At 40.8% G+C, this 18,115-nt stretch overlaps 1 protein-coding gene across 2 annotated transcripts in view; it reads left to right on the top strand.

The window, feature by feature from the left end:
• Nucleotides 1-17,814, top strand: part of col21a1 (collagen, type XXI, alpha 1) — a 51,451-nt gene extending 33,637 nt beyond the window's left edge. The window contains exons 19-29 of one of the 2 annotated variants that reach the window (XM_080782830.1): nt 92-145; nt 1,910-1,963; nt 3,097-3,168; nt 7,901-7,936; nt 10,179-10,223; nt 11,160-11,192; nt 11,283-11,429; nt 12,853-12,907; nt 15,748-15,939; nt 16,339-16,416; nt 16,669-17,814. In XM_080782830.1, the coding sequence (XP_080638956.1) occupies nt 92-145; nt 1,910-1,963; nt 3,097-3,168; nt 7,901-7,936; nt 10,179-10,223; nt 11,160-11,192; nt 11,283-11,429; nt 12,853-12,907; nt 15,748-15,939; nt 16,339-16,416; nt 16,669-16,856 (954 nt within the window). In that variant the 3' untranslated portion in view covers nt 16,857-17,814. Of the gene's footprint in view, nt 1-91; nt 146-1,909; nt 1,964-3,096; nt 3,169-7,900; nt 7,937-10,178; nt 10,224-11,159; nt 11,193-11,282; nt 11,430-12,852; nt 12,908-15,747; nt 15,940-16,338; nt 16,417-16,668 lie in introns of those variants that run through there. The other variant, XR_013965330.1, reaches the window with a different exon arrangement.
• Nucleotides 17,815-18,115: the final 301 nt, after the last annotated feature.

Raw genomic sequence — 18,115 nt, 5'->3', positions numbered from 1 at the left:
CCAATTTACAGAGCCACAAGCTTGTACTGTACATAGGCTATTTTCAGTGAGCAACACCATCACATACAACAGCATTCTCATACTCCTGCAGGGTGAGATGGGTTTACCTGGTGCTGACGGCTTAACAGGACAAGATGGACAAAAGGTAATGGTGACCGATCATTCTTCTTATAAAAGTCGTACTTTGGTATCCTGATCTATTATTCATGTTCATTTTTGGACTCATACTGTAGGACCACATACTGTAGGTGAACCTTAACCCTAACAGTGTACTGTATCGTGTAACATAGTGTAAACAGATGACACTACAGTAACCATAAAGGCTGCAGCGTACGGAAACGACGCCAAACATCGTCAGGCCTTGCCAAGTCGGAAGCACCATAGAAGACAGGGAGGCTCCATATAAGACAGGGAGACACAATAGAAGACAGGGAGGCACCATAGAAGACAGGGAGGCACCATAGAAGACAGGGAGGCACCATAGAAGACAGGGAAGCACCATAGAAGACAGGGAAGCACCATAGAAGACAGGGAAGCACCATTGGAAGCACCATAGAAGACAGGGAGGCACCATAGGAGGCACCATAGAAGACAGGGAGGCACCATAGGAGGCACCATAGATGACAGGGAAGCACCATAGAAAACAAAAAAGCACCATAGGAAGCACCATAGAAAACCTTGACCTTGCTTATGGCTGAGCCATGTTCAAAGTCGTTGTAAAATACTTTACATGCTCTAAATGCACACCTGTGACTGCATTACGTCAGTACTGAGGTGAAATTTAAGAGCTGGAAAGGTGAAGATCATAATTCTAATTGCGGAAGCATTGTTGTCGTGCACAGAAAGAAGCCGATCTACAAGCTACAACATAGTCTGTTTGTTTGCTGTTTTCAGACTGGGTGTGCTGAGAAATATCTGGCTATGGATATGAAAACAATCATAAAAATGGAGCTAAAACAGGCTCTACATCAGTTCTATGCCAGTGTTGAAAAATGATGCTGTGTCTGTGTGTTGCTTGGCAACCATATTCCGCTGAACATCTCTGAAGAACGGCATTGCTTGGCAGAAGAATTACTATTTGTTATCAGTAAATTATTGCGTTGTGGCCCTGTTTTACAATAACTGTAAACCACGGCCTCTTGCGGCTTGTTGCTCTATTACATTTTAACATTTGATATTTGATATTTATGTCTGTGCTCAAACTGTAAACCTTTATATTTTTTGTTCTAACCAGAGTGTATACCGAGATGTTCAATACTGTACTTGTGTCAGCATTGTCTGTTTCCTTTGGGCTGCATTTCCTGTGCCGTTATAAAACAGGCTCCAGCTGGAGTTATAACCTCTTGGCCACACCAAAGATGCCCAACTAAGTGGTGTTCCAATCCTACTGCCTTCGTCAGTGGAATTTTGGTGGAAATGTAAGCAGTGTGGCCTGCGCTGGTCTGGACACGCTGTCTCCCAATCACTTCTAATTAGCGTATGTCCACATTAACAAGCCAATGCATATTGGTGAATGGCAAAGGAATTAAACTGTAGTTTATGGACATGTGGACACAGCGCTTGGACGAGCCTCAATCTGAAATTATTGGAGCGTGTCCATTTGGAAAAGAAACCAAATGACCTGCCTCAGCCAGACCTCCATCCACATTTCCTTTCTATAGTGAGTCTCTCACTTTATATATCAGTACCTCAACCGCATAATTAGCAAAGTATATTTACAAGACTGCACTCAATCAATCCACGTGTATTATATGGTAAGACAGTGGAACACTACCGTAACGGGAACAGATTGCCACTTCGAAACACCCCCACTTCGAACACCCGCCACTCTTTAGAAAAGGTTTAGTGTACTGAACTCATAGACTACAATCTTAATTTAACATAATTGCACATTGTTTTCTAAATAAAGGGAAACAAGGGTGAAAGTGGAGTACCAGGCATTCATGGGAATCCAGGACTGGAGGTATATTTATGTTTTATGGACATTTTTAATAACCATACTGGCATGTTTAGACCCTTGATGACTAATGGTATACTATATAATGGTCTGGATGACAATTTTCCAAAGCACGTTGTGGTATTTACTAATCCAACACTAAATTTGACTATGTTTGAATACATTTTAAAATGTGGAATGCTGACTTGGACAAAATAGCAACATTTGAATTACTTCAAAAGAACGTAGTTTAACGTTAACGTATTAAACAGAATGTTTATGTAAGATGTATGGCTCAATGCTGTGAATAGAAGATAATATGTACCGTATTGTGTCGAATATAACTACTTTGGTATTTACTCCGGTGTGATCCAGAAAAGTATTTACACTGTGCTGTAATTGAATACACCAGTAACATTGTTTTGATACTACAGTATATCTTAAAAAGCCTAATTCTTACTTTGGTGAAAAGGTGTCATGTCGTGCGACAATATCAGTAGACCAACATGACTTATTTTCATTTGAAACACGTATTGACGCAAATTATGTATTTTTTTGAAGAGCGTTTTTTTCAACCAAGGTTCATGTTTTAGGTTGTTATTAGAGAAAGTAAAATATGAGTGTATTTTTTTTTCCATTTGCTGCTTTCTTTCGTATTTTTTTACAAAATATTATGGCGATTCTTTTTTATTATTTACTATAGTCCTAATAGACCTCGGGAAATTACATCTGGCCACAGAAGATCACAGGATCTACTGAATGTGAAGGTAGCCTACTGGGGGAAGCCACACTGTGTGTCATAGGCTCAATATGTCAGTTTGATACATTCAGTAGATCTCGTGATCATTTGTCGCGAGATGTAATTTCTTGGGGTCTAGTAGGACTAGAGTAAATAAATCGCCATAATATTTTGTAAAGAAATACATATTTAGCCCCATGCTCGAATGTTACACATTTGCCCATTTGGGACAAAAAATAATTGTTGAAAGATCAAAATAAGCGATTTAGAGATAGACCCGCCGCACGGTCGGAGCTGAGGAGCTCTTGGCATGGATTTTTATTATTAAATGTTTCTGCCTCTACCACTGGTTAATTGATATAATAACATCAGAATTCGGTAAGAAGACGGCTACTCCGGAATTAACTAAATTATGTTTAAGGGAAAACCAGGGGATCCAGGAAGAGCTGGACAGCCAGGACATCCAGGAATGCCAGGCCATAAGGGCCTCAAGGTACTGTAATGTTTATACTATAATGTTTGTAATTGTGAACTACTAGAATTTCGCCGCCCTTCGGTCGGCTCATCCTAGTTACGTTGCAGCGCAATATGGGTAGAAGGAAATTGCGGGAGTTGACAGACTCCACTTCATGTTTCAGCTGTGTTTTTAAACTCAATAGTGTGCCCTGCACATGTAGTAACGGATGGGTTATAAATTATTATAATAACAGAAAGTGTTTTTTATTTCTCATAAATACGCAAACATGGTGAAACAACTACAGTCACAGAGAGCAGTGCTAAGGTAGCTGCTGCCTGCTAACGATGCAAACAACAGCCTTGCCTGTCGTGTGTGTGTGTGGGGGGGAATAGCACTAATTTTCGACATTTTACTGTGTCATAAATATATTTACATCTGTAGCCTATATTGTGATTACATTTGACCGTACATTTGACTCTTGTGTTATATTCTTGTGAAATATTCAGTAAAGTATTGTGGTGAAATATTCACCCCAAGTTGATAAGATATGCAGAGAATATAATACCAAGAACCCCCAGTTTGAAATGCATTAGGCCACAGACCCCCATTTGATACCATTTGCTCTCTGGGAGTACACTTTCATCAGTGTTAATTTAACTCTGAAAATCAGGGTCCATTTGGTTCCATTTGTATGCTCTTGGAGTATGATGACTGTGCTAACAGTATTATCATAAAATATGTCTCAGTTTGAAGATTAAAAAAAACGTGTGAGCTTGTAAAGTAGAACGTTCAACCTAGAGACAGTGTTGGCAAGTCTGATCATTATAAGCTACTTTGGACTTGTTTATCTGTAAAGTTGATTTAAAATATTGGTAGTCCTTGACATGGAAATGTTTGAGTTCCACTGCTCTGAAACAACATTAGACAACAAAGTTTGACAGTCAACACTATAATTGATTATTTTAAGACTAATTTTCGGACCATTTCTGATTTACCTACTTTGAACTGGCCTATTAACATTTTTATAGACCTGTTTGCTTGTTTCACTCTCACATCCACGATATGTGGCAACCCTGGTTTGTTTTGGTTTGCGCGTGGATGTTTTTTTGTGTTGCTTTAGCATCTTTAGCACAGTAGCTATCAGAGGCTGCAGCAGCTGCTGCTGTCATGAAAACGCAAGTTTCTGTCCCAGAAGCTCACGTTAGGTCTGCGCACACTGTACGTTGCTATGGCAACCTGTCATCAAATGCTGCTAACGTTGTGGTCAGCACTGTTAGCATGTGTGCTATCAGGCAATAGCTGAGATAGATATAAAACTACTGGCCAAAATGTCATACAAAACACAACACCTAAAATCGGAATGTTATTGTGACCTACAGACCATCATGATTTGCTTGCTGGACCTATAATTAATTTATTTGCATTAAATTGCCACTCGCCCATATAAATAAAAAGCAAGATGGCTGCCGATTGCGAGCGGAGAGACGGAGAGAGAGAACGCTGCAGATTAGTAGTGACGTGTGAGCCGGGGGCGGGCCTGGTGTGGGCTGAGAGCTGGTGACTCTGATTGGCTTGCCACATCTTTTCCGCACATCTTTTTCCGAACACGTTGTAATTGGCTGGAGCGCACATTTTTCGCCCACGTGACCAACTTGACAAATGTTAAAATAGATAGTACCAAATAATGGGTAGATGAGTGCAGCGTTTCAGAGCATGTTTATTCTAATGATCAATCGATTGTGTTCTGGTTTGGATCAGTGGAACACTGGAACTAACGTAGTATATAACCACAGAGGTGGGGAAAACAGCCTTTTGTTTTAGTACCCCGACCACGTGGAGTGACCTGCAGCTTAAATTAAAGATCTGTTCTCCCATAGCATAGGCCCTACGGTCAATTTATATCTTTGATTTTAAACATAGCCTACGTGCTACGTCACACGATGAGGAAATGTTACTGTTCTGTTCTGTTTTTGTTTATAGCTTTGAAATATTGTATTAAGTGTATCTCGACACTGCAAATGAGGATGATATCAATGTCTTTCGAGAATAAATAAAGGTTTGAATCATTTTTAAGTTGCTATTTATTTTTACCAGCTGCTATGCAATAGCAAGCTGAGTCTATCATCGATGTGCAAGCTAGTCCTCTAGTCCAGCTGGTTTTCTCATTGGCTGACGTCGCTGTGCTGTCCAGTTGGCTTTCTCATTTGCTAAAGCGTGATTCTATTCTACGTCCGAGCATAGACATGGTAACGCCCCGCCTGCCTCTGATTGGCCTACTGACACTGCCGACCGCAGAGCTCTGCTCCGAGGTGGAGGATAGTGCTGGATAGTCTGCCGCGAGGTTACTCTGTGGTGGGAAATTGGAATTAATACAATTACGATATATAATAATACAAGAGAATGACAGCTTGGCACGTGCGACAGTAACTTTTTTTTCTGTAGAAGAGGCTTCTACAAAATGATGGAATAATTGATTTAACACGTACGCTGTCATATGATTTGGGTGCGTTCTAAATAAAGTGTTTGTGTTGATTATTGTGTAATTTATTTGTATGTCACGTGTAAACTTGAAACATTATTGTACTGTAAAAAGGTCTATTTTCCATTGATCTTTATCTTTTTTAGTATAATAGTATTAGTTTACTATAATTTAGATTAATTAGGGTTGTCCCGATTGGGTGATCGGAAATCGGCTCCGATCACATGATTTTCAAAAGATCGGAATTGGGGAGAATGATGAAAACAAAGGAAATACAACCCCCACTATGCATGATGGCATAGGTGTCTGTAGTACTCTCATGAGAGAGATAGTCTTAAAGAGTTTTAACTTTACTTCAGTTCTATAAGCTGTAGAACTGTATTCACTCTAATTAACCAATAAATCATTATTTTGCTATGATTCCATGCTTTCATAGAAAGAAAAAACCCCACAATGACAGTCATTCTAATAAAAGTATAGTCACATTTTGCCTTTCAATAATTGAAAGGCAACACAACAGACTAGACTAGAGTGACATACATTAGGATATTTGTTTATATATATATTGTGATATGGCATAAGTGTTATATAAAAATATAAAGATTGAATCGGGAAAGATCGGTTTGTCTCAAAATCTAATGATCGGAATCGGATCGGGAGCAAAAAAACGTGATCGGAACATCCCTAAGATTAATACACAATTATAAATACTAAACACTTTATTTAGAACACACCCAAATCAAATCATAGTAGCCTACAACGTACGTGTTCAATCAATTAGGCTATTCAATCAAAGCAAATGGCATAAACAATATTAGTTTGCCTCTTACAAGTTAGTTACAAGGCTGCATTCTGTCGCGCGTGCCAAGCTGTCATTATTATACCGTACTTGTATTATTTCCCACCACGGAGTAACCTCGCATCTCGGAGGACAGTCTGGTGAGACCATGCAATGCGGGCAGTGTCGGTAGGCCAATCAGAGGCAGGTGGGTGTTACCATGTCTATGCTCGGTCGTAGAATAGATTCACGCTTGGCTAAACCCCGAGTGTAATAGTATGAGAGTGACGACACTAGTGTTGACCCAGGCACCTGCTTAGCGGCAAGATCAAAGCGTGTCACCACTCTCTTACTATTCCACTCGGGCTAAACCGTATGTCCGGGCGGAAACGAACGACTCAGAATACAATAGTTCCGCCATAAGAGAATTTTGGTTCCTACCTAAAGTACTGCACTGAAACTGACACAGAGGCAGTTATAGCGGACCCCGGCAGATAATAATAATGCAGCTGGTAATTCATTTATTTAATCAATTCTTGTTTGTTTTAATGTTATGTTATCAATAACGTGTTAGAGTTTTGCCAGTTATTTGTGGGCCCACTTGCAATAATCCTCCCGGCTCACCCATGCCAACAGGTTGTGAATCGTTTAGGCCGGGTTTGATTTGGGGTGAAAAATGGAAACAGAGATTTTCTTAACCACTCTTTAACCGCATTTCCTTAAACATCTGCGTTAAGCACAAGCCCTGATTAATATGACAAATAGTGAAAATAGGAGCACACAGAGCGTCACATTGCGATGCATTCATTCATTTTTAATTCAACTTTAAACATATATATCAAACATAATTTATAAGACATGCATTTCTCAAAAGGAAATGCCTGTATTTAATTCAGTCTGACCAGAAGCACGGATAACCTATCACCACAGGCCATACAAATTAATGACCAGAGGCATGGAGTAGGGGGCAGGAGGTGGTGTACAGACTAGTATAGCATATTGTCGCCATATTCTCCATATTCAAACTTTTGGTGTTTTTTCGTAAACACCCTATTTGATCATACTGCAGAGTCAGACAAAACATAGAAATTAAAAAAGTAGCAATTCCACAAGCTCGAAACGTGGTGTGAATTGATGCATTTTGTGCAGTAACAATTTTGGACAGACGATATATACTGTCTGTCTGTCTGTCTGTCATAAATTTCTTCAACTACATTTTGGAATAGTATGTTTGGTATATTTTATTCCAACTCGTAGCGACTGGCTAGACTAAAAACAAACAGAGGGTACCAGAACTCTATGAGAGGGGATCAAAACAACGATGCCGATTTTATTTGTATATATTTTATTTTTATTTTTTATCATCCGGTCTAAACCACGCCTAGACTGGATCACACAAGCGCTTTACGAACACAGACCAGGCTTCCCTCTGAGGTGGAAGGTCTGGTGACGCGAGGTTATACATATACAACACTTATCCACTAATCCATATGTTGTTTTTCTTTCATCAGGGTCAACGAGGTAGCCCAGGTGAAACAGGAGGGGAGGTAACTAAGACACAACTTACACATGCAATCAGCCTGTTGACCACATATGATGGGAATCTCCAAAAATCTAAAAAACTACCAAATGTGACATTTCTATTTGAGCTCTAACAAATTGTACTAATTTGGGGATGTGGCCTAATGCATATCTAACTGGGGCTCCTTGAAATTAAAAAGGTTGAGAACCACTGCGTTAATAATGTAAAACTCCTCACAAAAGGTTTGGAAACGTAACTTTGGTCGATTATTTCTCCCCTTTATTAATACCAATTGATTGGTATTGTTGCGACATTGAAAACCTGCATCTCCCGTCCTTCAGTTAGTTATTCACCCCACGCCTCCATATGGCCACGCCTTGTGACATCACACCTCCATCTCCATATATGAAGATCATGCCACTGACCTCATCTAACCCTGGATAACCAAACATGGAGAAGACTGGATCATCACCTAGATCTGCATACATGGAGCTGGCCAGTAACTCTACATCAGACCTCAAACCCTTAGATCTCCATATATGGAGCTGACCTGTTCTGACATTCCATATGTTGATCTGACCTCATCAAACCCTGTACACTCAAGTCACGCTCCATATATGGCCAGTACAGAATTCATTCCATAATGTTAATCTGACCCCCCATGCCAAAGCACCAGCGCTCGCACAGCAGTCTGCCGTCACCCAGGCGGATGCGTGCACGTGAGGTCGCTTCTCACCCTCAGTGCGTTTTACTGGTATTTTTGATCATTTTTATCGTTGATCAGTCACCTTTACAACGAGGTATTGCTTGTTAGGACCAGGCATTTGTGGAATGAGCAACACAGCTAAACACGTGGGTAGCGCCCACTGGGTAGCGCTCAGTGGGTAGCGCCCAGTGCCCACCAAGGCAATTGCCAGAATCCCCTGCAATATTGTTCTGTTGGTATTCACCCATGTTTTGAGTTGCTTAGTGAATTGGATGATTGCACTCTCTCACAGTAATAAGGAAAAAACAACACACATGTTTACATTTTATTCATTTTACACTCAAGTATAGCGTGTCTAAGATCCATACACAGCCACAACAGCATGGAACCTCCTCCTCATGCTGGTCACCAACTTTTGCTGTGGGTTATCGGGATGAGATTCTGAAGTCAGTGGCGATCCCATATCTTCAGAATCTGGGACCTAACGCCATCCTTCAGGATGACAATGTTCACTCCAGTCCCCCACAGAACCGAATCATCACAGAGTACCTCCAGAGTGGAGAGGATGGAATGGCCTGTCATGAGTCCAGACCTCAACCCAATTGAAAACTTGTGGGATCAGCTTGGGCGTGCTGTACGTGCTAGAGTGACCAACATAACTACGTTGGCTGACTTGCAACAAATCTTGGTTGAGGAATGGGATGCCATCCCACAGCAAAATGTGGCTATAGGTTGGTGACCAGCATGAGGAGGACGACATGCCAAGCTGTTGTGGCTGTGCATGGATCTTCGCTACTGAGTTCCCTATGCCGAGTGTAAAATTAATACAGTGTAAAAATGGCCAACATGTGTTGTTTTCCCTTATTACGTGGGAAAGTGAATCATCCAATCTACGAAGAAACTCAAAACAACAACAGAACGATATTGCAGGGGATTTTGGCATGAACAACACATTTAGCTTTGTTGCTCATTCCACGAATGCCTGGTCCTTACAAGCTGTACCTCGTTGTAAAGGTGACTAATCAACAATGAAAATGATATACAATACAATGCCAATTAGTATTATTAAAGGGGAGAAAGTATCGACCAAAGTTACGTTTCTGAACTTTTTGTGAACTTTTTTGTATTGTCTCTTTTAATGCAGAATTGAAAGAAGACTGGGTTTTATTTATTACAAGCTAGACTTATTGCCTTCTTCAAATATCATTGTTCAACATTAAGCCAACAGAACAACAGAACAATTAATTTGATGCCTGCCATGGGGAAAAATGAACCTTTCAAATAGCACATTTTAACAGTCTTTGAACATTTATCATATACAGGCCTATTGTCACTGTTGGCCAGAAACCTATCTCCATATTTCAAAATGTTCTTGTTTCTTTTCCAAGAACCAATGCCCTATTTTACTACTAAATCGTATGACAATGTTAGCTAAGATATTGTAGATCAGCAATTATTTCTACTTTTGAACATGTTTGCAACTGACGTATATTCAATGTCACCTCTGTGCAATTGATGGCAGAATAATGCCAAAAATAAAAGATTGCATTTTACATGATAGGGAAAGAGCGGTGACAAGGGACAGCATGGCCACCCAGGAGCTCAGGTGAGTTTGTTTTGAAAACAATAGCTTTGTTTTTTATATCTCCAACTATTTAGTCTTCATTAGCAATAATACTGTACGTCCTCACGGTTTAATGCTTAGGCTTTGATGTATATTTAGGACCCATGGCTGGGAATGCTGTATTCTACTCTTGATAATAAAGTGGACTCGGAAACTTTCATTCTGCCTGCATCGTCGTCAGTCTCTCTCTTAAGTTGTTAGATAGAAAATATACATCAGCTTCTTTTATTTACATACTCCTTAAATTATACATACATTAAAAAATAATCTTGCCAGGTTTATGGGGATGACACATGCATACCAAATACATACTGTAGCTCTTTCACTGAAGGACCATGGTGCCATAGATTGGCTGCCTCAATACTTTGAACAAATCAATTATTCATTTGGATGCAGAATTTCACAAAACGTTTCAGCTAGAGACCCAAAAGATAGATTTGGTATCTCCCCGGCACTCAAATTTACAAAAATACATTATGAATTAACCACTGAAGCCCATTATCAAAAATAATGACAATAGCCTATATTGAAGCTGTTGAGAGCTTGTAGATCTGCTATTTTCACTATTTATAAAAATTCTGAAATTATTTTGGAAAATTATTTTAACAGTTTTGAACATTTCTTAAAAATGGTAATTAAATTTCTTTAAAAATGTTGACAATCTTTGGTGCACCGACTGGCCTAGCGGTCCAGGCGCATACAGTACCACATAGCCTGACTAATGCAGCATGACATGTAAGACTACTGTAATGGTCTTCTCTCAGGTCTCCAATTATTTGTGTATTTGTTATTTGAGCGGCTAGATCTGAATTCAAGTTTATAAACATTCTAATTGGAGATAATGAAAATCCTTTGGTTTGAGTGTTTAGCAGAAATTTGATCTGTCTGTTTCGAATTTCTTCATTTCGTTTTTAACAGGGTTCTCACGGTGCAATGGGCCCAAAAGGAGAGGTAAGTAAACGTCAATGAATGTCCACCTGCCTTTCTTTAATCATATTGCGCTGTTTGTAAGCACTAACAGGATGCTTGTAATTGTGCCAGAAAGGGCTAACAGGAGAGCAAGGGCAGAGAGGTCCAGGAGGTCACGATGGGAGACCTGGACAACCAGGGATGACCGGTCCACCTGGTCCCAGAGGAGAACGTGGAGACCTTGGCTCTCCTGGTCCACCAGGCCCTGAAGGAAGATCTGTATGTGCAGCATCCATTGTGACACATTTCTCTCATCCTTAGTATGCACTATGCACATGCATCACTTTTCCACCGGGACATGCCCCCCCCCCATCATGAGTGGCAAAACAATGAGCAGCGTGGAGTGTTGTAGTTTAGAAGTGCTAGTTGGAAATCACTCAACGGTCCCGCATACCACCTATTTCTAAATTGCAGATAATGCAAGAGGCTGCAAGACGTTGTTATTGAAAACGAGTGCTTCCGAACTCTGACACTCAATTAAGTCTATGGTGGATTTTTACGATACAAAAACTGCAGATAAGATAGAAAAAGGATAATTCAAGCTTTCTGTACAGTAATATTGATGAGTTTAACGATGTTTAATACAATCAAGGACTTTTCTGTTTGGATGTATGGGCTGTCAAGGCCAGAAAGTTTTTTTGACACTCAGTAGGCTTTCCTGCACAACTTCCGGCCAGGTACAATGATGATGTCAGGCGTATTGCCTCTGTAGACCCATTCCGTAGCGGGTCTCATGGTCGCAGCCTGTAGGCGGAGACGACACATCTGCGGTTTCCCCGCACCAAGCTTCTACTACAGTGAATGGAAAAGTGACTGATGTTAGTCTGCTTCAAACGTTACTCTTACTCTTTTACCTGCTTTTTACTAACACGAACATTACAAAGATGCCCAGAACATCGGGATGAACCTGTGTAGTTTATGGCTGCTCCAACATTAGTGGCACATGTCAAAATGTCAAAATATCTGCTGCGGTGGCTGAGAGCAGAGCCATTGGGGTAATGGTTGAGACAAAGCAGTGAAAGGTCCTGAAAGATACATAACGTCAGTCTTACCCAATACCCAATCTTTGGGAACAATACCCAATCTTTGGGAACACATGGCTGCTCTACTTTATACCTCATACTTTAATGCTTAGTATGAGGTATAAAGTACAGCAGCCTTGTGTTCCTAAAACAGAAAGATTGGGTATTGGGTAAGACTGACATTATGTATCTTTCACTGCTTTGTCTCAACCATTACTCTATGGCTCTGGTCTCAGCCACCGCGGTAGATGTTTTGACATTCCGTTTTTATTTTATTTTAATGTTGCCACTACTGTTGGAGCAGCCATAAACTTACAGGTTCATCCCGATGTTCTGGGCATCTTTGTAATGTTAGTGTTAGTAAAAAGCAGGTAAAAGAGTAACGTTTGAAGCAGACTAACATCAGTCACTTTCCCATTCACTGTAGTAGAAGCTTGGTGCGGGGAAACCGCAGATGTGTCGTCTCCGCCTACAGGAAATACGTAGGCTGCGACCATGAGACCCGCTATGGAATCTGTCTATATGCTACAAGCTATTTAAATTTAACCATTGACAATTTAAAAATAATCCATAATTGGTTCAAATTGACTGGAAAACTATGTTTCTTTTTTTTTTTAAAGGAAAGGCATATGTCTGAGACGTACATCCGTGAGATTTGCAGAGACATGCTTCGAGGTGAGTGTTGTGGTCAGATCATGAGATCTGTGTCAGTGAACATGTTTTATGGTTGTTGCCAGCCTAAAACTTTTACCTTCACATTTAATGTTTTTTGCAAAAATAGTGAAAATAGGGAATGAACTGTAGATAAATTATTTTTCCAATATTCGCCCTATAATGGCATGCCCAAAGTAAGGAGGACAGGTTGAAAGTGGTTAAGCCTGTCTGTGGGTTTTATAAATACTTAACCAAAGTATTAAAGGAGCACAAAATTAATGTTCAACTGATCTTCATATAATTGGTCCTCACCAATGCTCATAAATTATAATATGGTACCATTTTTGTATATTCACTCTGTGGGCTGTATTTTGCGTGTCTTAAGTACCAGGTCTTATTCCCTAACTTGAGTAAACTAAAGACCTGGAGGCGTGATCAATGCTCTTTGGCCACTCAGAATAGCCAAATGGCATTGATCACGCCTCCAGGTCTTTAGTTTACTCAAGTTAGGGAATAAGACCTGGTACTTAAGACACGCAAAATACAGCCCTTTGTCTCATAGGAGGGCTGTGGATAGTTCAGAAACCCATCTACCAGTGACATCATTGTTAGGCAGATCTCCATTTAACTCCACCAGGCCGAAGGCATGGGGAGAGAGTAGGTTTTGCACTGTGTGTGTGTGTGTGTGTGTGTGTGTGTGTGTGTGTGTGTGTGCGCACGCGCGTGTGTGTGTGTGCGCGTGCACGTGTGCGTGTGTCTGGTACCAGCCTGTTATAGCGCCACCAGGAGGCCGACCTTGGGAAAACACATTTATTTTATATTACTCCTCCAGATTTTGTAAAACAAATCCCGCAAATCATTACACAGTATCTCTCTAGTCATGTGCTCAAGACGGATCTGTCCGATATTTCATATTCCATGCTAATTGGCTAACATATGTGTTCGAATTTTGCAGGATTTGCTTTGAACAAAAAGCCTCAAATCATGACCGCAACGTGCAATTTACGAAAAGTGTTTTTACCTCTAACTGCACGGATCTGTGGATAACTTTGTATGCCAACTCCCTAAAGGCCAAGGAAAAACCTTTGCCTTCACATCTGTTCTTTATAGCGCCACCAGGAGGCCGACATATGTAAAACACATTTTCTAATATTACTCCTTCAGATTTTATCCAGATTTCACGCAAATCGGTACACATGCTCTCCATAGTCATGTGATCAAGACGGGTTTGTTTGATTTCTCATAATCTCTGATCAAGACGGGTTTGTTTGATTTCTCATAATCTACCCTCATTGGCTTCTAAACTTTTCAGGAGTAGCCCGCTTTGTGCCCGTTTTGTACAAATCTACTACTCAACGCAGCGTCCGATTGTGGTGAAACTGTGCATGCATCCCACTAGGCTTTGGAAGAAATGCCACTTGACCGTTTTCAAATAAGTCTCATGGTGGCGCTACAACAGGCCAAGCCACACACACACACACACACACACACACACACACACACACACACACACACACACACACACACACACACACACACACACACACACACACACACACACACACACACACACACACACTCCTATCCTCCTGGTGGAGACCTGTGCCCAGAAGGGCACTTTTTCTAGTTTATTTTTGCTTCTATAGCATGCCAACTTTCCAGGAATTGAAAGCCTGCCATTTGTATTTGCTTGGATTCCCCATTGATGTCACTGGTAAGCGGGTTTCTGAACTGTCCACAGACCGAGTATAGACAAAAAATCACACACGTGTGAACTGAGTGGTGCAATTCCCCCCCCCCCCCTCTCTCTCTCTCTCTCTCTCTCTCATTAGAGACATAGCACTACCCCTCCCTCTGTTTCTGCCGCCCCCTACTGGTATAAATCAGTAACATACTCAGGCTCATGTGCACACACAGGTACACACACACACACACACACACACACACACACACAGGTAGGTACATGGACATTGCTGATTGTAGGAGTGGTTGCACCACTCAAAAACTGTTTGAGTACCATAATATAATGGGCATTAGCTAGAACCAATTAGCCCTTCGCAAAGTCCCTCCCCAACCCGTCCTTGTCCAATAGGCATGTTAGCAGCGAGGAGACAGGGCAAGCTGTCCTTCTCACCCATTGAGATGCATGTTAAATGATAGGATTTCGCCATATAAATAATCGGTCATTTCATTGACCTGCATAGCAACGGTTGCTAAACTATTTGGATTGGCATTGGACAATCGCTTTTTGGGGTGGGGTTTAACAAAGTGATAATTATATGGGTAGATGGGTTGAACATGAAGTGGTCCTACAAGAACTTATGACTAAATAATAACTAGTAGTACTATTGCAGGGGTTCTCAACCTGGGGTTCGCGATCGGGGGGTCGCAAATTTATTTTGGAGGGTACCCTAATTATTATTATTATTTAATTATTATTATTTTTGCAACTCAATGGCTGGAAAATAGAAATTTTGAGTTTACATTGTGCATGCATAAACGTTCCTTAATGATTATCTGGTTTCAGTATTTATTTATGATGTATTTTCTCTATTATTAAGGTTATTGTAGGTCAATTTGTATTGGTGGTGGGGAGGGGTGCGGGGCGGGGGTCGCGAGACATGGCCAAAGCATTTTCGAGGTATCACAACGCAGTTTTTTTTTTTTAAAGAAGAAAATACAATTTGAGTACCACAGACGAAGTCCAAATTTCATTCTGACCCCTCCCCTTATCTATCATTTATACTTATGTATAAATAGTGTGGACTTAGACTGTTTTTCGTCTGTGGCATTTTATTGTACATACACGGTTTCCACCTGCAGTGACGATATCACGAATGTCTTGTTTTGTGTCATCCCAGCTGAGATGCCCTCGCTGCTGCTTGGCAACCAGCAGGGTGCTTGTGACACATGTCACACCAGGCCAGGCGTTCCTGGCTCACCAGGCCCGACGGGGGGCCAGGGGTCCAGGGGGTTCCCTGGCCTACCGGGCTCCACTGGACAGCCAGGCCACCCGGGTCGACCAGGGCGACCTGGTGTTCATGGAATGAAAGGTAAAATCAAGGGGGAAGTGGATCAGTTTGATTTGCTGTGTGTGTGTGTGTGTGTGTGTGTGTGTGTGTGTGTGTGTGTGTGTGTGTGTGTGTGTGTGTGTGTGTGTGTGTGTGTGTGTGTGTGTGTGTGCGTGTGCGCGCGTGCGTGCGTGCGTACAACAGGTTGGTGTTATTTAGAGGTATTACAGGTATTTTCTATTTAGAGCTGTGCATGATTTATATGGTACTTAGTTGTGCCACACACCCAATATAGCAGATCTCAAAACACATCGCAGCAGATTGTCTGTTTTTGGTGTGTGTGTGAGAGAGAGAGAGAGCGCGAATGCACGTGGGAGACCATATGCATGTGTGTTATAAACATTTTCTTACATGGACACGCACCCTTCCTTGTGTCTGTAGGTGATGCAGGTTTCATGGGTGAGAAAGGGAACCCTGGAAGGACACAGGTTGGAGATCCAGGACTCCCGGGACCCCCAGGTAATTAATCTGACGACAAATAGGTTGAATCACTTCACACTCAGAAAATGAAAAGTGATTTGCTAAGCCAGTGGTTCTCACACTTTTTCATGTCAAATATCCCCAAATATATACGTACAGTATGTAAAAAAATATATATTCTTTTGAAAATAATTTGCATATACCAGGACAAAAATAGTTAAAATTCAGATATTAGGTAGTAGCAAACCAAGTATGCAGAACATTGTTTTTTATTATTGCTTATCTTCCCAGGGCCAATGGGTCCCCAGGGGTACAGTAAGCCAGGGCCTCCAGGTAAACCCGGGGCCCCTGGTATAAATGGATCTGAGGGTAAAAGAGGTATTCCTGGGGCACCTGGTCAGCCAGGTGTGTGTCATCCATCCATGTGCTATGGTAGCACAATGAGGCGGGATCCCTTCAGCAAAGGGCCAAATTATTGAAGCGATGCAGTGTCAATACCAGCCGGCGAACCAGTCTAAAGTTCGGCTCGGAACGAGAAGCAACATTTTCCAATCTCAGGAAGATCTTATCTTTGCAGTGTTTCCCTCTGCCATGGAAACAGAAAAAAGTACCTCTTTTTCACATGTGTCACATTAACTCATTGATTAGAAGTAGATCCTTTTTCCACATTGCCTCAGTTGTAAATTTGTATTGTAATAATGTAGATGTCCTTTAAATGATCTGAGGTTTGGGTCATTTTGCAGAGCATTGATTGGGTTGGTTTTCAAACCTGCAGTAGGTAGGCCTATTCTGTGGCTTGGCAGTAGCTCAATGCTGCTTGTACATTTTCTGACATTGCCCCCTGCTGTTGTTTCTTCGCATGTTGCCTTTTAACTAGTCACTCAACACTGTTAAAACACCAGTTTATTAATTCCATGATCAATAAAGGATTTCCCCCGTGTGTAATGTCAGAAATTTGCATGTTTCAGGGCAAAACTGTGAGTTTGATTTCCTGTGATATGGATCTACCCATGTAAAACCAAATGAAAAACAAAAACAAAAACAAATCTTAAAAGAGCCAACTAATGGCATATAATATCATCACCCAATAAATATGAATAGTGGAAATAGGGGCTACTGTATGTACTAACCTATTCATAATACCTATTCATTTGCAAATTGTGTAATATTACAGTATAATTAGGAAGTGAAAACATGCATATGGCATATTTAAGAATAAATATGGCATTTTAGTTCACAAACAATATGAGATATAGGCCTATGTGCTGAAGACTTATTTCTTGATTACTGTATTAGATATTGTGTTATTTATAAAATTGAACAACTGTATTTGAGTTATGACAACCTTTGTAAGCAGTTGGTCTGATTTTATTACTTTGTGCTAGGGTGACTTGTATGAAAATTGTTACTCTTAATTAAAACCCTTTTTTAATTATTTCTGGCATTTCAATAGTTTCTTTTATCTCTTGTGCTTTCAAATCTAACCGTTTTATGTCTTGACATCACATCAAGATAACCATCAGCTTTCATGTTGGGGGGGGGGGGGGGGGGGGAATACAAATTAACAATTCATCTACATAATGTACACATAAAATAAAGTAGGAATATTGAAGAAAGGGCGAGAGTACAAAAAATAATTTTCCTTTGCCCTGGTTCTTTCTCATTCTTGATAGTTTGTTCATGTACCTGACTGTATGTGGGAATCACATCCGCTGATGCATTCGACTGTGCGCACAAC

The sequence above is a fragment of the Protomyctophum bolini genome, assembly GCF_963924005.1.
Source record: "Protomyctophum bolini genome assembly, chromosome: 14".
NCBI classification, from domain to species: Eukaryota; Metazoa; Chordata; class Actinopteri; order Myctophiformes; family Myctophidae; genus Protomyctophum; species Protomyctophum bolini.
The sequence above is the reverse complement of the archived record's forward strand: the minus strand, read 5'-3'. Positions and strand labels throughout refer to the sequence as shown.